The sequence below is a fragment of the Staurois parvus genome, unplaced genomic scaffold (genome assembly GCF_062004578.1).
Source record: "Staurois parvus isolate SC_StPar_1 unplaced genomic scaffold, SC_StPar_1.0 ptg000798l, whole genome shotgun sequence".
Classification (NCBI taxonomy): Eukaryota; Metazoa; Chordata; class Amphibia; order Anura; family Ranidae; genus Staurois; species Staurois parvus.
This window is the reverse complement of record NW_028318594.1, coordinates 1-15,504: the sequence shown is the minus strand read 5'-3', so window position 1 is coordinate 15,504 and position 15,504 is coordinate 1. Positions and strand designations below refer to the sequence as shown.

General features: G+C 48.7%; 1 protein-coding gene across 1 annotated transcript in view; it reads left to right on the top strand.

Annotated features, from left to right (window-relative positions):
• Positions 1-13,360, top strand: part of LOC149444231 (sodium/potassium/calcium exchanger 4-like) — a gene marked incomplete at its 3' end in the record, with an annotated part of 136,220 nt that extends 122,860 nt beyond the window's left edge. The window contains exon 3 of the mRNA XM_089654776.1: positions 13,284-13,360. Within this exon, the coding sequence (XP_089510902.1) occupies positions 13,284-13,360 (77 nt within the window). The remainder of the gene's footprint in view (positions 1-13,283) is intronic.
• Positions 13,361-15,504: the final 2,144 nt, after the last annotated feature.

Here is a 15,504-nt window from a genome sequence, read left to right as displayed (position 1 = left end):
ACAGACCTGAGAGCTCAGCACAGGGATGGTGGGAACCCCTCATAATGAGCACAGCGGGCGTACAGACCTGAGAGCTCAGCACAGGGATGGTGGAAACCCCTCATAAAGGGCACAGCGGGTGTACAGACCCCGGAACTCAGCACAGGGATGGTGGGAACCCCTCATAAAGGGCACGGCAGGCATACAGACCTGAGAGCTCAGCACAGGGATGGCGGGAACCCCTCATAAAGGACACAGCGGGTGTACAGACCCCGGAACTCAGCACAGGGATGGCGGGAACCCCTCATAAAGGACACAGCGGGTGTACAGACCTGATAGCTCAGCACAGGGATGGTGGGAACCCCTCATAAAGGACACAGCGGGTGTACAGACCTGAGAGCTCAGCACAGGGATGGTGGGAACCCCTCATAAAGGGCACAGCAGGTGTACAGACCCGAGAGCTCAGCACAGGGATGGTGGGAACCCCTCATAAAGGGCACAGCGGGTGTACAGACCTGAGAGCTCAGCACAGGGATGGTGGGAACCCCTCATAAAGGGCACAGCGGGTGTACAGACCCGAGAGCTCAGCACAGGGATGGTGGGAACCCCTCATAAAGGGCACAGCAGGTGTACAGACCCGAGAGCTCAGCACAGGGATGGTGGGAACCCCTCATAAAGGGCACAGCGGGTGTACAGACCCGAGAGCTCAGCACAGGGATGGTGGGAACCCCTCATAAAGGGCACAGCGGGTGTACAGACCCGAGAGCTCAGCACAGAGATCTCACCAATAAAGTTCTGGAATCCCGAGAGATATTAGCGCCCCTCAGCTGGTTTAACCCTTTAGCATCTACTAAGCAGTGAGCTGTGAGCGGAGTGCCCCCGTAGGTGATGTGACCCCCCCTGGAATACATAAGCCGGTCCCAGGTCACTGAAGTGAAGGATTAGGATGACAGGCCGCACCTTCACCATGGCAGTTCCCAGATGTCTATCCTGACAGGCTCCTTAATCCTCATGTGAAACTAAACCCCCTAATTCCTGACCCTGACGCTCTCCTAACGCAACCCCAAACTAATCCGGGACACGGAATTAACCCCTTCGGAGTGCCGGATCCGCTGGATCTCACACTGACCCCCCCCCCCCCCCCGCAGTACCGCCCCTGCCAGATAGGGGGCCATCTACATTCAGACGATGTTAGATGCCTGCCTGCTGGTTCAGTATCAATCACCGAACCAAACCGAGCCGGTCATTCCTAATACGCCGATGCCTATTGGACGCAGAATGTGCGTTACTGCATGCGTTGCGGTGCCAATGGTTGTGAACGGCACCGAGGCATCGAATATAAATCTAGTGGTGCAGCGCTGCTACAGAAATATAATACAACCCAACGTGAAAGAAATTCATAAACTCTGACAAATACAAAGTGATCTGATCCTCTCTGGGATCTTCCAAGTGACAAGAAACGTGAAAATATGTGGTCCCGATTGGTGAACGCACAAATTATAAACGGACAAACAAACAACCCAAATCCCTAATTGGGATCAGTGGCTAGAAATCAGCCAAAAAAAAAACAAACCAAGTGACACATGAAAGTGAATCCCTTAAAAGAGGAATCTAACTCCTATATAAAGGGACTCATTCTCAGAGGAAACTTCAAAAGGAACTCCAAATATACAGTGATGGAAATGCGTATTTGCTCCCCTGCTGATGCTGAATGTTCGCCCCTCACACAGAAATGATCGGTCTAACAATGGAATGTTCGCCCCTCACGCACAAATGATCGGTCTAACAATGGAATGTTCGCCCCTCACGCACAAATGATCGGTCTAACAATGGAATGTTCGCCCCTCACGCACAAATGATCGGTCTAACAATGGAATGTTCGCCCCTCACACAGAAATGATCGGTCTAACAATGGAATGTTCGGTGTAACACTGAGAGACAGAATACAACAACAAATTCAGCAGAAATGCGTCTAACAAATGATGACTGATCTGCATGTTCATGAGGGAAAGAAGGATTTGATCCCCTATCATTCAGCAGGATTTCTGGCTCCCAGGTGTCTCTCATACAGATAACAAGCTGAGATTAGAAGCAGTCTCTTAAAGGGAGTACTGCTAATCTCATTGCGTTACCTGTATAAAAGACACCTGTCCACAGGAGCCATCAAACCATCAGATTCCAAACTCTCCACCATGGCAAAGACCAAAGAGCTGTCCAAGGATGTCAGGGACAAGATGGTAGACCTACACAAGGCTGGACTGGGCTACCAAACTATGGCCAAGCAGCTTGGTGAGAAGGTGACAACAGTTGGTGCAATCATTCACAAATGGAAGAAACACAAAACAAGTGTCAGTCTCCCTAGGTCTGGTGCACCATGCAAGATCTCACCTCGTGGAGTGTCAATGATCATGAGAACAGTGAGGAATCATCCCAGAACTACACGTGAGGATCTTGTCAATGATCTCCAGGCAGCTGGGACCACAGTCACCAAGAGAACAAGTGGTAACTAGAGATGAGCGAATTTTTCAAAAATTCGATTCGGCTGATTTGGCGATTTCCAGGAAGAAATTCGATTCAATGCGAATTAATTCGCTACGAAGTTAACTTATAAAAAGGGTTTCTAGGCTTCAGAGAGCCTTTAAATTAGTGCAGAACACTGTACCTTTAATTTAAATGCCCTTGGAGATGAGGAAGGAGAAGAAGGAGAAGGAGAAGGATGAGAAGAAGGAGAAGGATGAGAAGAAGGAGAAGGAGAAGGATGAGAAGAAGGAGAAGGATGAGAAGAAGGAGAAGGATGAGAAGAAGGATGAGAAGAAGGAGAAGGATGAGAAGAAGGAGAAGGAGAAGGAGGAGAAGGAGAAGGATGAGAAGAAGGAGAAGGAGAAGGATGAGAAGAAGGAGAAGGAGAAGGATGAGAAGAAGGATGAGAAGAAGGAGAAGGATGAGAAGAAGGACAGTTCTGTGACAGTTTCTGTCTATTTCTGACAGTTCTGTGACATTCACTCCATACAGCGGTTGAAACATTGTATCTATTTGTTTCCATAAATGACATTCTGCAGATACACTTTTTGCCGGCTTGGAATTATTCTTATTTTCATCCTACTTCTTCTTCTTCATCCTCATCCTCTTCTTCTTCTTCTGAGGATGAGGATGAAGAAGAAGAAGAAGAAGTAGGATGAAAATAAGATTAATTCCAAGCCGGCAAAAAGTGTATGTGCAGAGCTCCTCTATTTCTGACAGTTCTCTGACAGCTTCTTCACATGTACAGCGGTTGAAACATCTGTATCCTAAATGGAAACTAATAGATACAATGTTTCAACCGCTAAACATGTGTTCCTTCTGTCAGAGAACTGTCAGAAATAGCGGAGCTCTCTGCAGGGACACTTTTGCCGGCTGATCGGGAAAAATCCGATTCGCGCACCCGAAGTAGGCAAATATTCGGATTCGACGCGAATCAAATTTTTCCTGAAATTCGTATCGAATTCCGGTTCGCCTGGTTCGATTCGCTCATCTCTAGTGGTAACAATTGATCCCCTTCACAAAACATGACTTAGTACTTAGTGGCAAATCCCTTGTTGGCAATCACAGAGGTCAGACGTTTCCTGGAGTTGGCCCCCAGGTTCACACACATCTCAGGAGGGATTTTGGCCCACTCCTCTTGGCAGATCCTCTCCAAGTCATTAAGGTTTGGTGGCTGACGTTTGGCAACTCGAACTTCCAGCTCCCTCCACAGATTTTCAATCGGATTAAGGTCTGGAGACTGGCTAGGCCACTCCAGGACCTTAATGTGCTTCTTCTTGAGCCGCTCCTTTGTTGCCTTGGCCGTGTGTTTTGGGTCATTGTCATGCTGGAACACCCATCCATGTCCCATTTTCAATGCCCTGGCTTAGGGAAGAAGGTTCTCACCCAAGATTTGAGGGTACATTGCCCCGTCCATCGTCCCTTTGATGCAGTGCAGTTGTCCTGTCCCCTTAGCAGAAAAACACCCCCAAAGCAGAATGTTTCCACCACTATGTCTCACAGTTGGGATGGTGTTCTTGGGGTCATAGGCAGCATTCCTCCTCCTCCAAACATGGTGAGTTGATGCCAAAGAGCTGGATTTTGGTCTCCTCTGACCACAACACTTCCCACCAGTCCTCCTCTGCATCATTCAGATGTTCAGTGGCAGACTTCAGACGGGCCTGGACATGTGCTTTCTTGAGCAGAGGGACCTTGCGGGCACTGCAGGATTTCAGTCCTTGTCGGCGTAGTGTGTTATCAATTGTTTTCTTGGTGACTGTGGTCCCAGCTGCCTGGAGATCATTGACAAGATCCTCACGTGTAGTTCCGAGATGATTCCTCACTGTTCTCATGATCATTGACACTCCACGAGGTGAGATCTTGCATGGTGCACCAGACCTAGGGAGACTGACACTTGTTTTGTGTTTCTTCCATTTGTGAATGATTGCACCAACTGTTGTCACCTTCTCACCAAGCTGCTTGGCCATAGTTTGGTAGCCCAGTCCAGCCTTGTGTAGGTCTACCATCTTGTCCCTGACATCCTTGGACAGCTCTTTGGTCTTTGCCATGGTGGAGAGTTTGGAATCTGATGGTTTGATTGCTCCTGTGGACAGGTGTCTTTTATACAGGTAACACAATGAGATTAGCAGCACTCCCTTTAAGAGACTGCTTCTAATCTCAGCTTGTTACCTGTATGAGAGACACCTGGGAGCCAGAAATCCTGCTGAATGATGGGGATCAAATCCTTCTTTCCCTCATGAACATGCAAATCAGTCATCATTTGTTAGACGCATTTCTGCTGAATTTGTTGTTGTATTCTGTCTCTCAGTGTTACAGTGTTGTCTATGGCACCCCAAAGATGCTCGTGTTTCCACGGGGCAAAGCGCTCAGCAAATGTGTCAAAACGCAGGATGCCTAATACGAAACAAAGGCTACTTTGGCGCGCGTGGGCTGGGGAAAAATGTATACGCAAACGCTCAGTAACGTGGTGCAACTTTGCACGCATTCTCGAAACACCTTGATGTGAATGCAACATTAGGGGCGGAGCACTGATGCGCCTAGCAAATGCAACGTGCGTAAAACACGCTGAGTAGGTACAACCCCCCCCCCCCCCGGTTCACGCCTGAGCATCTCCTAAAGGTGCACAAAATTGTGCGTTTACGAAAAAAGGCTACTTTGGCGCGTATGGCAAAAAATGCATACGCAAACGTTCAGTATCGTGGTGCAATTTTGCACGCATTCTCAAAACACCTCGGTATGAATGCAACATTAGGGGCGAAGTGTGGATGCGCCTGGCAAATGCAACGTGCGTAAAACCTGCTGCATAGGTGCAAACCCACCCCCGTTCATGCCTGAGCGTCTCATAAATGTGCACAAAATTGCGCGTTTACAAAAAAAGGCTACTTTGGCGCATATGGTGAAAAATGCGTAACCAAACGCTCAGTAACGTGGTCCAATTTTGCACGCATTTTTGAAACACCTCGGTGTGAATGCAATGTTAGGGGCGGAGCATGGATGCGCATGGCAAATGCAACGTGCGTAAAACATGCCGCGTAGGTGCAAGCCCACCCCCATTCACACCTGAGCGCCTCCTAAAGGTGCACACAATTTTGCGTTTACGAAAAGAGGCTACTTTGGCGCGTATGGCAAAAAATGCATATGCAAATGCTCAGTATCATGGTGCAATTTTGCACACCTTCTTGAAACACCTCGGTGTGAATGCAACATTAGGGGCGGAGTGTGGATGCGCATGGCAAATGCAATGTGCGTAAAACACGCTGCATAGGTACAAACCCACCCCTTTCACGCCTGAGCATCTCCTAAAGGTGCACAAAATTGTGCGTTTACAAAAAAAGTCTACTTTGGCGCGTATGGTGAAAAATGCATACTCAAACGCTCAGTAACGTGGTGCAATTTTGCACACCTTCTTGAAACACCTCGGTGTGAATGCATCATTAGGGGCGGAGCGTGGATATGCATGGCAAATGCAACGTGCGAAAACCCACCGCATAGGTGCAAACCCACCCCTGTTCATGCCTGAGCGTCTCATAAAGGTGCACAAAATTGTGCGTTTACGAAAAAAGGCTACTTTGGCGCGTGTGTGCTGGTGAAAAATGCGTAACCAAATGCCCAGTATCGTGGTGCAATTTTGCACACCTTCTCAAAACACCTCGATGTGAATGCAACATTAGGGGCGGAGCGTGGATACGCATGGCAAATGCAACGTGCGTAAAAACCCGCCGCATAGGTGCAAACCCACCCCCGTTCACGCCTGAGCGTCTCATAAAGGTGCACAAAATTGCGCGTGGGGCGGAGCGTGGATACGCATGGTAAAACACGCCGCATAGGTGCAAACTCACCCCCGTTCACGCCTGAGCGTACAAAATTGCGCGTTTACGGAGCGCACCAAAAACACGTCACGCTCGCATTGCCATTTATTGTTAATGAAACTCACATCAAAGCGGCGTCGAAAAAAATATATGACCCATGGGGCGGGGGTGGGGGGGAATATGTGGGCTCAGCTGACCCGCGGACGGTCAAGCCAAACCGAAAATGTTAGTTGTGGGCGGCCGGGCTCTTTAAGAACGCTCCCAATATAGCGCGGTGCGTTTTGCGAGGCAGGTGGTATGATTTGTAGCGGTTGTTGTAGGTTATTATTTGCTGGCAGGTAGCGGAGAGGTCTTGGAGGGGCGATGACACCCTCCTCCGTCTCCGGGGATCTCATCGCCTTGTTCTGTCAGCCCCGCGCACAGTGTTGGCGGTAATGAGCGAAAATTCCAGCAGCTTGTTAAAGCGAAGAACTGACAGATACAATCCATCCTATCCACACTGCCGGGGAATACACGGATCACATCATGTGAGGTTCAGTGCGGGAAAGGGGGGGGCAGAGCCCGAATATGAAATCTGGACCAGTATTCATTCTGCATCGAATTTATGTATTACAAGTACTTATATCACGCCGTCAGTTTACGCTGCGCCTTACATATATATTGTACATTCACATCAGTCCCCGCCCCCGAGGAGCGTACAGTCTAAGGTCCCTAACCCTCATGGGGCGTACAATCTAAGGTCCCTAACCCTCAAGGGGCGTACAATCTAAGGTCCCTAACCCTCAAGGGGCATACAGTCTAAGGTCCCTAACCCTCAAGGGGCATACAATCTAAGGTCCCTAACCCTCAAGGGGCGTACAATCTAAGGTCCCTAACCCTCAAGGGGCGTACAATCTAAGGTCCCTGACCCTCAAGGGGTGTACAATCTAAGGTCCCTGACCCTCAAGGGGTGTACAATCTAAGGTCCCTAACCCTCAAGGGGTGTACAATCTAAGGTCCCTAACCCTCAAGGGGCGTACAATCTAAGGTCCCTAACCCTCAAGGGGTGTACAATCTAAGGTCCCTAACCCTCAAGGGGTGTACAGTCTAAGGTCCCTGACCCTCAAGGGGCGTACAATCTAAGGTCCCTAACCCTCAAGGGGCGTACAATCTAAGGTCCCTAACCCTCAAGGGGTGTACAGTCTAAGGTCCCTGACCCTCAAGGGGTGTACAATCTAAGGTCCCTAACCCTCAAGGGGCGTACAATCTAAGGTCCCTAACCCTCAAGGGGCGTACAATCTAAGGTCCCTAACCCTTAAGGGGTGTACAATCTAAGGTCCCTAACCCTCAAGGGGGGTACAATCTAAGGTCCCTAACCCTCAAGGGGCGTACAATCTAAGGTCCCTAACCCTCAAGGGGCGTACAATCTAAGGTCCCTAACCCTCAAGGGGTGTACAGTCTAAGGTCCCTAACCCTCAAGGGGCGTACAATCTAAGGTCCCTAACCCTCAAGGGGTGTACAATCTAAGGTCCCTAACCCTCAAGGGGGGTACAATCTAAGGTCCCTAACCCTCAAGGAGCGTACAATCTAAGGTCCCTAACCCTCAAGGGGCGTACAATCTAAGGTCCCTGATCCTCAAGGGGCGTACAAACTAAGGTCCCTAACTCACATTCACACATACACATATTAGCCCATCAGAGTCCCCCTTACATCCAGGAGTGCCCATCAGAGTCCCCCTTACATCCAGGAGTGCCCATCAGAGTCCCCCTTACATCCAGGAGTGCCCATCAGAGTCCCCCTTACATCCAGGAGTGCCCATCGGAGTCCAATAATGGGAATGGTGACTGGCGCACAGAGGTTCAAATACCCACAAACATATAATATGCAGCAATGATACTGGGACTGGACAAGTATTCAGAGAGTCTATAGCAGGGGTCATCAAACTGCGGCCCGAGGGGCACTATTCCTCCCACTGACACCAATGATGGGGCACTATACCTCCCACTGACACCAATGATGGGGCACTATTCCTCCCGCTGACACCAATGATGGGACACTATTCCTCCCACTGACACCAATGATGGGCACTATTCCTCCCACTGACACCAATGATGGGGCACTATTCCTCCCACTGATATCAATGATGGGGCACTATTCCTCCCACTGATACCAATGATGGGGCACTATTCCTTCCACTGACACCAATGATGGGGCACTATTCCTCCCACTGACACCAATGATGGGGCACTATTCCTCTCACTGACACCAATGACGGGGCACTATTCCTCCCGCTGACACCAATGATGGGGCACTATTCCTTCCACTGACACCAATGATGGGGCACTATTCCTCCCACTGACACCAATGATGGGGCACTATTCCTTCCACTGACACCAATGATGGGGCACTATTCCTCCCACTGATACCAATGATGGGACACTATTCCTCCCACTGATACCAATGATGGGGCACTATTCCTCCTACTGACACCAATGATGGGGCACTATTCCTCCCACTGACACCAATGATGGGGCCCTATTCCTCCCACTGATACCAATGATGAGGCACTATTCCTCCCACTGAAACCAATGATGGGGCACTACTCCTCCTACACATACCAATGATGGGGCACTATTCCTCCCACTGATACCAATGATGGGGCACTATTCCTTCCACTGACACCAATGATGGGGCACTATTCCTTCCACTGATACCAATGATGGGGCACTATTCCTCCCACTGACACCAATGATGGGGCACTATTCCTTCCACTGATACCAATGATGTGGCACTATTCCTTCCACTGACACCAATGATGGGGCACTATTCCTTCCACTGATACCAATGATGGTGCACTATTCCTCCCACTGATACCAATGATGGGGCACTATTCCTCCCACTGACACCAATGATGGGACACTATTCCTCCCACTGATACCAATGATGGGGCACTATTCCTCCCATTGATACCAATGATGGGGCACTATTCCTCCCACTGACACCAATGATGGGGCACTATTCCTCCCACTGACACCAATGATGGGGCACTATTCCTCCCACTGACACCAATGATGGGGCACTATTCCTCCCACTGACACCAATGACGGGGCACTATTCCTCCCACTGATACCAATGATGGGGCACTATTCCTCCCACTGATACCAATGACGGGGCACTATTCCTCCCACTGATACCAATGATGGGGCACTATTCCTCCCACTGACACCAATGATGGGGCACTACTCCTCCTACACATACCAATGATGGGGCACTATTCCTCCCACTGATACCAATGATGGGGCACTATTCCTTCCACTGATACCAATGATGTGGCACTATTCCTTCCACTGACACCAATGATGGGGCACTATTCCTTCCACTGATACCAATGATGGGGCACTATTCCTCCCACTGACACCAATGATGGGGCACTATTCCTTCCACTGATACCAATGATGTGGCACTATTCCTTCCACTGACACCAATGATGGGGCACTATTCCTTCCACTGATACCAATGATGGTGCACTATTCCTCCCACTGATACCAATGATGGGGCACTATTCCTCCCACTGATACCAATGATGTGGCACTATTCCTCCCACTGACACCAATGATGGAGCACTATTCCTCCCCCTGATACCAATGATGGGGCACTATTCCTCCCACTGATACCAATGATGGGGCACTATTCCTCCCACTGACACCAATGATGGGACACTATTCCTCCCACTGATACCAATGATGGGGCACTATTCCTCCCATTGATACCAATGATGGGGCACTATTCCTCCCACTGACACCAATGATGGGGCACTATTCCTCCCACTGACACCAATGATGGGGCACTATTCCTCCCACTGACACCAATGATGGGGCACTATTCCTCCCACTGATACCAATGACGGGGCACTACTCTTCCTCCTACTGACCACCAACCCTGAGGCCATGTTCATTTTCATTGGTGCTGGGCTCGGGAAATTTTCTACTTCCACTGGCCACAACCTGGTCCTCCTAAAGTGTGAAGAACAATAAACTGACCCTATGTTTGAAAAGTGTGGAGACCCCTAGTCTGTAGAGTCCATAGTCCATAATTAAATAGATGCATGGCTGTAACCCTGATGGCTGCTCTCCTCAGAGTTTGGGCAGTTCTGCATAAGAACAAAGAGAAAAAAAAGGGCGTTTCCCCCCTCTTTTTGGGGCAGAGTCCCCCTTACATCTAGAAGTCCCTATAAAAGCCCCCCCCCCTTTACATCCAGGAGTGATGTCCTTAGACCCCTGATGACCTTAGATCAGTATCAAGGTTGTTGCTAGTAAACACGTGTTTTACTGCAACACGTTATCACATGTTATGTGTGTTGGTGTGCTGTGGCACTTTTTTTTTGCGAATGACACCACGAGACAGCTGTTCATGTGTTGAAAATTGGTGTGATCCCGGACGAGCCCCCAAGGTTTCGCTTCATGACGTCTCTGACTTGTACAGCAGTCTTGTACGGGTTGGAGGTCGTACAGAAATCTTCAAAGAAATCTCGGCATCTACCCAAAACTACGGATCATTCCATATATGTATACTATGAAAAACACTGAAATAACCATAGCGACACAAGGAAACCGTGTTCTGTGCGGTGAGGTGCGGGAAAATGAATGGGCTTTCTAATGCAGTGAGCCTCAACACACAGATCGCTCTTCAGAGATCATTGGACGGGCAGTAAGGAAACGTTGTATCATCTCCTCACTGCCTAAACCCTGCGTTAGTGCGCCACGTCTGCACGCATTTGCGGGGGGCTTGCAGAGTGTCTCCATTCAGTTGAGCAACAGGGGGTATAATTCCTACCGTGGCCAAGAAGCAGATCATCGTGGTTGTGGCATGTGTTCAACCCAGGCCGCTGCCTCTAAAGAGGGAGCAGTTTGGGGGTGGTAAAACGCAGCTTAAATGGGGGTTTTACCACCCCTCAAGCACTAGCGTGAATGAGCCCTAGCACAAATTGTTAAAACTGCTGATCACAATCATATATATACAGTTACAAGAAAAAGTATGTGAACCCCTTGGGATTCCGTGGAGTTTTGCATGAATTGGGCATAAAATGTGCTCTGAACGTCATCTAAGTCACAACAATAGAAGAACACAGTCTGCTGAACATAATACTACACAAACATTAGATGTTGCCATGGTTTAATTGCACATAACATGTAAACATTCACAGTGCAGGGAGGAAAAAGTATGTGAGGCCCTAGCTTAATGACTTCTCCCAGAGCTAATTGGAGCCAGGAGTGAGCCAACCTTGACTCCAATCAGTGTGATGATATTGGATGTGTTGCTGACAGCTGTCCTGCCCTTAAAAAACACACACCTGTTTTGGGTTTACTGGTTTCAAGAAGCCCTGTCTGATGTGAACCATGCCTCGCAGAAAAGAGCTCTCAGAAGACCTACCATCAAGAATTGTTGACTTGCATGAAGCTGGAAAGGGTTACAAAAGTATCTCCTTGAGCCTTGATGTTCATGTGTCCACGGTAAGACAGACTGTCTACAAATGGAGAAAGTTTAGCACTGTTGCTACTCTCCCTAGGCGCGGTCGTCCTGTAAAAATGACTGCAAGAGCACAGCGCAGAATGCTGCATGAGGTAAAGAAGAATCCCAGAGTGTCAGCTAAAGACCTACAGAAATCTCTGGCACATGCTAACATTTTTGTTGACACATCTACAATAAGGAAAACATTAAAGAAGAATGGAGTACATGGGAGGACACCACGGAGGAAGCCATTGCTGTCCAAAAAGAAGATTGCAGCACGTTTGAAGTTTGTAAAAGAGCACCTGGATGTTCCACAGCACTACTGGCAAAATATACTGTGGACAGATGAAACCAAGACTGAGTTGTTTGGGAAGAACACACAACACTATGTGTGGAGAAAAAAAGGCACAGCACACCAACATCAAAACCTCATCCCCACTGTGAAACATGGCGGAGGGAGCATCATGGTTTGGGGCTGCTTTGCTGCCTCAGGGCCTGGACGGATTGTTGTCATTGATGGGAAAATGAATTCCAGAGTTTATCAAGACATTTTGCAGGAAAACGTACGACTATCTGTCCGCCAACTGAAGCTCCGCAGAGGATGGGTGATGCAACAGGACAATGCATACAAGTAATTCAACAAAACAATGGCTGCAACAGCACAGAATACGCCTTCTGGAGTGGCCCAGTCAGAGTCCTGACCTCAACCTGATTGAAATGCTGTGGCATGACCTTAAGAGAGCGATTCACACCAGACATCCCAAGAATATTGCTACACTGGAACAGTTTTGTGAAGAGGAGTGGTCCAAAATGACTCCAGATCGTTGTGCAGGTCTGATCTGCAACTACAGGAAACGTTTGGTTGAGGTTATTGCTGCCAAAGGAGGGTCAACCAGTTATTAAGTCCAAAGGTTCACATACTTTTTCCTCCCTGCACTGTGAATGTTTACATGTTATGTGGAAATAAACCATGGCAACATCTAATGTTTGTGTAGTATTATGTTCAGCAGACTGTGTTCTTCTATTGTTGTGACTTAGATGACGTTCAGAGCACATTTTATGCCCAATTCATGCAAAACTCCACGGAATCCCAAGGGGTTCACATACTTTTTCTTGTAACTGTATATATATATATATATATATATATATATATATATAAAAATTTAGGGCTATGGGTTCCCAGTGACACTGTTGGATATCGTATATGGCAGGGCTGTCAAACTGCTGTTGCGAAACTACAAGTCCCATCATGCCACTCTCATAACTGTCCATCCTGCAATGCCTCATGGGACTTGTAGTTTGGCAACAGCTGGAGGGTCGCCAGTTTGACACTCCCCCCCCCCCGTGGTATATGGAGTTTATTCAACATGTTGCTTTTACTGTTCTATATGTTTTGATTGTTGTATTTTGTTTATTTTTGTTACTTTGTTGCAGATATTGTAAGTGATGGAGGAGCAGATCACTAAATCCTTGTGTTTCTCTCTACAGCAATTACCGAGTTTCCGGACGATCTGTTCACCATTAAAGAGCGTCAGCAAGGCGCGGTGCTGCTTCACATCTTCTGCGTAAGTCACAGATCTTGACATTGCACAGCTTAGAAATGTCGGCTCTGCCCCCCCCCCCCCCGATTCATCGAGCTTCATCCGAAGGCATGCTGAAGTGGCGGATGGACCCTGCAGTAATTCCATTGCCCCGCACACCGGCCGCTGCACCTAGCATGAGCAGGCCCCGAGCAGACTAAAGTTTTTAATTTCTGCATTTAATCATTTTGAATTAAACTTTTTTTAATCCCGTTTTCGCAGCGACGGAAGCTTCCTCCGCCCCTTTCATATTGACCCCCCCCTGTTGTCATGATACATTGTAACGTCTGATCATTTGGCAGCGTTCCGGCAATAGACAACCGTGCATTGTCCGGAATCGCTTTGTTCGCCTTACGTGCGATTCCCAGGCGCCGTGCTGCGAAGTTTTTTTTTTTTTATTTCGAACAAAAACTTTATTGTGGGTCATTCGTATTCCCGGGAGCCATCTGAGCTGAGCGGATCCTTTCCGGTGTGAATGGGACTGTTGTGCTGAAATAATCACAAGGCGAGAATGAATTGATTTTTAATGGCGTTACGGCGTTCCGTATAATTACATCGCGCGCTCTGCCCGCGCCCGGCAATCGCATTATCACTAAATTGCATTTTTGGCACTCAAAGAACTCGGAGTCTTCTTTTATCTAGTCGGCAGTCTGGGGAGATCCGGAGACTTTTATAACCTTCGCCTCGCATTCCCATTTCATTTCTTTTTAATTACAGAGCCGACTGCTTTGTCTGTGCCGGAGCCGCTAATAAATCGCCGGAGTGCAGCATTAATTATCGGGGGGTAACGTTCGCCCAGAATAGATTACAGGGCCAATCGGGATTATTGGCGGCGAAACAATTAGCCGAAGATTTGTGTAATAGTATTCCTGGCGTCGTACTTAAAGCTGAACTCCGCGGCACAGAAATGTTCATGTAAATGATTCCTCAATAACCAGAGATAATAATTCCCTATGGGGGCCCCAGATGCCTTTATGAAGCCAGATATTACTTTGTGAAAGTAGCAGGAACTTCATTACTTGGCAGACAGCAGAGCGGTGGGAGGGATTCAGCAGGCTCCACCCACTACAGAAAAGTATAAGATAGGCGGAGACAAGACCAGCAATCCTAACAAGGGGAGCAGAACCGTGGGAGGGACTCAGCAGGCTCCACCCACTACAGAAAAGTATGAGATGGAGTGGAGACAAGACCAGGAATCCCGCACAGAGCACAACTGTGGGAGGGACTTATCAGGCTCCACCCACTATAGAAAAGTATAAGAGGGGCGGAGACAAGACCAGGCACCCTGCACAAGGAGAGCAGAACTGTGGGAGGGACTTAGCAGGCCCCACCCACTACAGAAAGTATAGAAGTGGGCGGGAACAAGACCAGGCACTCTGCACAAAGTGAGCAGAACTGTGGGAGGGGCTCAGCAGGCTACACCCATTACAGAAAAGTATAGGAGGGGGTGGAGAAAAGACCAGCACTACACACAAGGAGAGCAGAACTGTGGGAGGGACTTATCAGGCTCCACCCACTACAGAAAAGTATAGGAGGGGGTGGAGAAAAGACCAGCACTACACAGAAGGGAGAGCAGAACTGTGGGAGGGACTCAGGAGGCTCCACCCACTACAGAAAAGTATAGGAGGGGGTGGAGACAAGACCAGGCACTCCGCACAAGGAGAGCAGAACTGTGGGAGGGACTTAGCAGGCTCCACCCACCATATAAAAGTATAAGAGGGGGCAGAGACAAGACCAGGCACCTTGCACAAGGAGAACAGAAGTGTAGGAGGGACTCAGCAGGCTCCACCCACTATAGAAAAGTATAGGAAGGGGCGGAGCTAAGGCCAGACACCCTGCATAAGGAGAGCATAACTGAGGGAGGAACTTAGCAGGCTCCACCCACTATAGAAAAGTATAAGAGGGGGCGGGAACAACACCAGGCACTCTGCACAAGCATGACTTCCCATTGAAGTCAATGGGAGGCAGTGTGTGAACCCAAGCACCAGGAGGCAATTTCTAGTCACCATGGCGACCTGGTGCCTGGGATTTGTCGATCCCTGCTCTAATACAGGTCCTAGCTGTCCTCCAGGAGATGGCTGATGAGGATGAAGCATTTGGAGGTCAAAAGGTCAAAGAAGACCAAATCC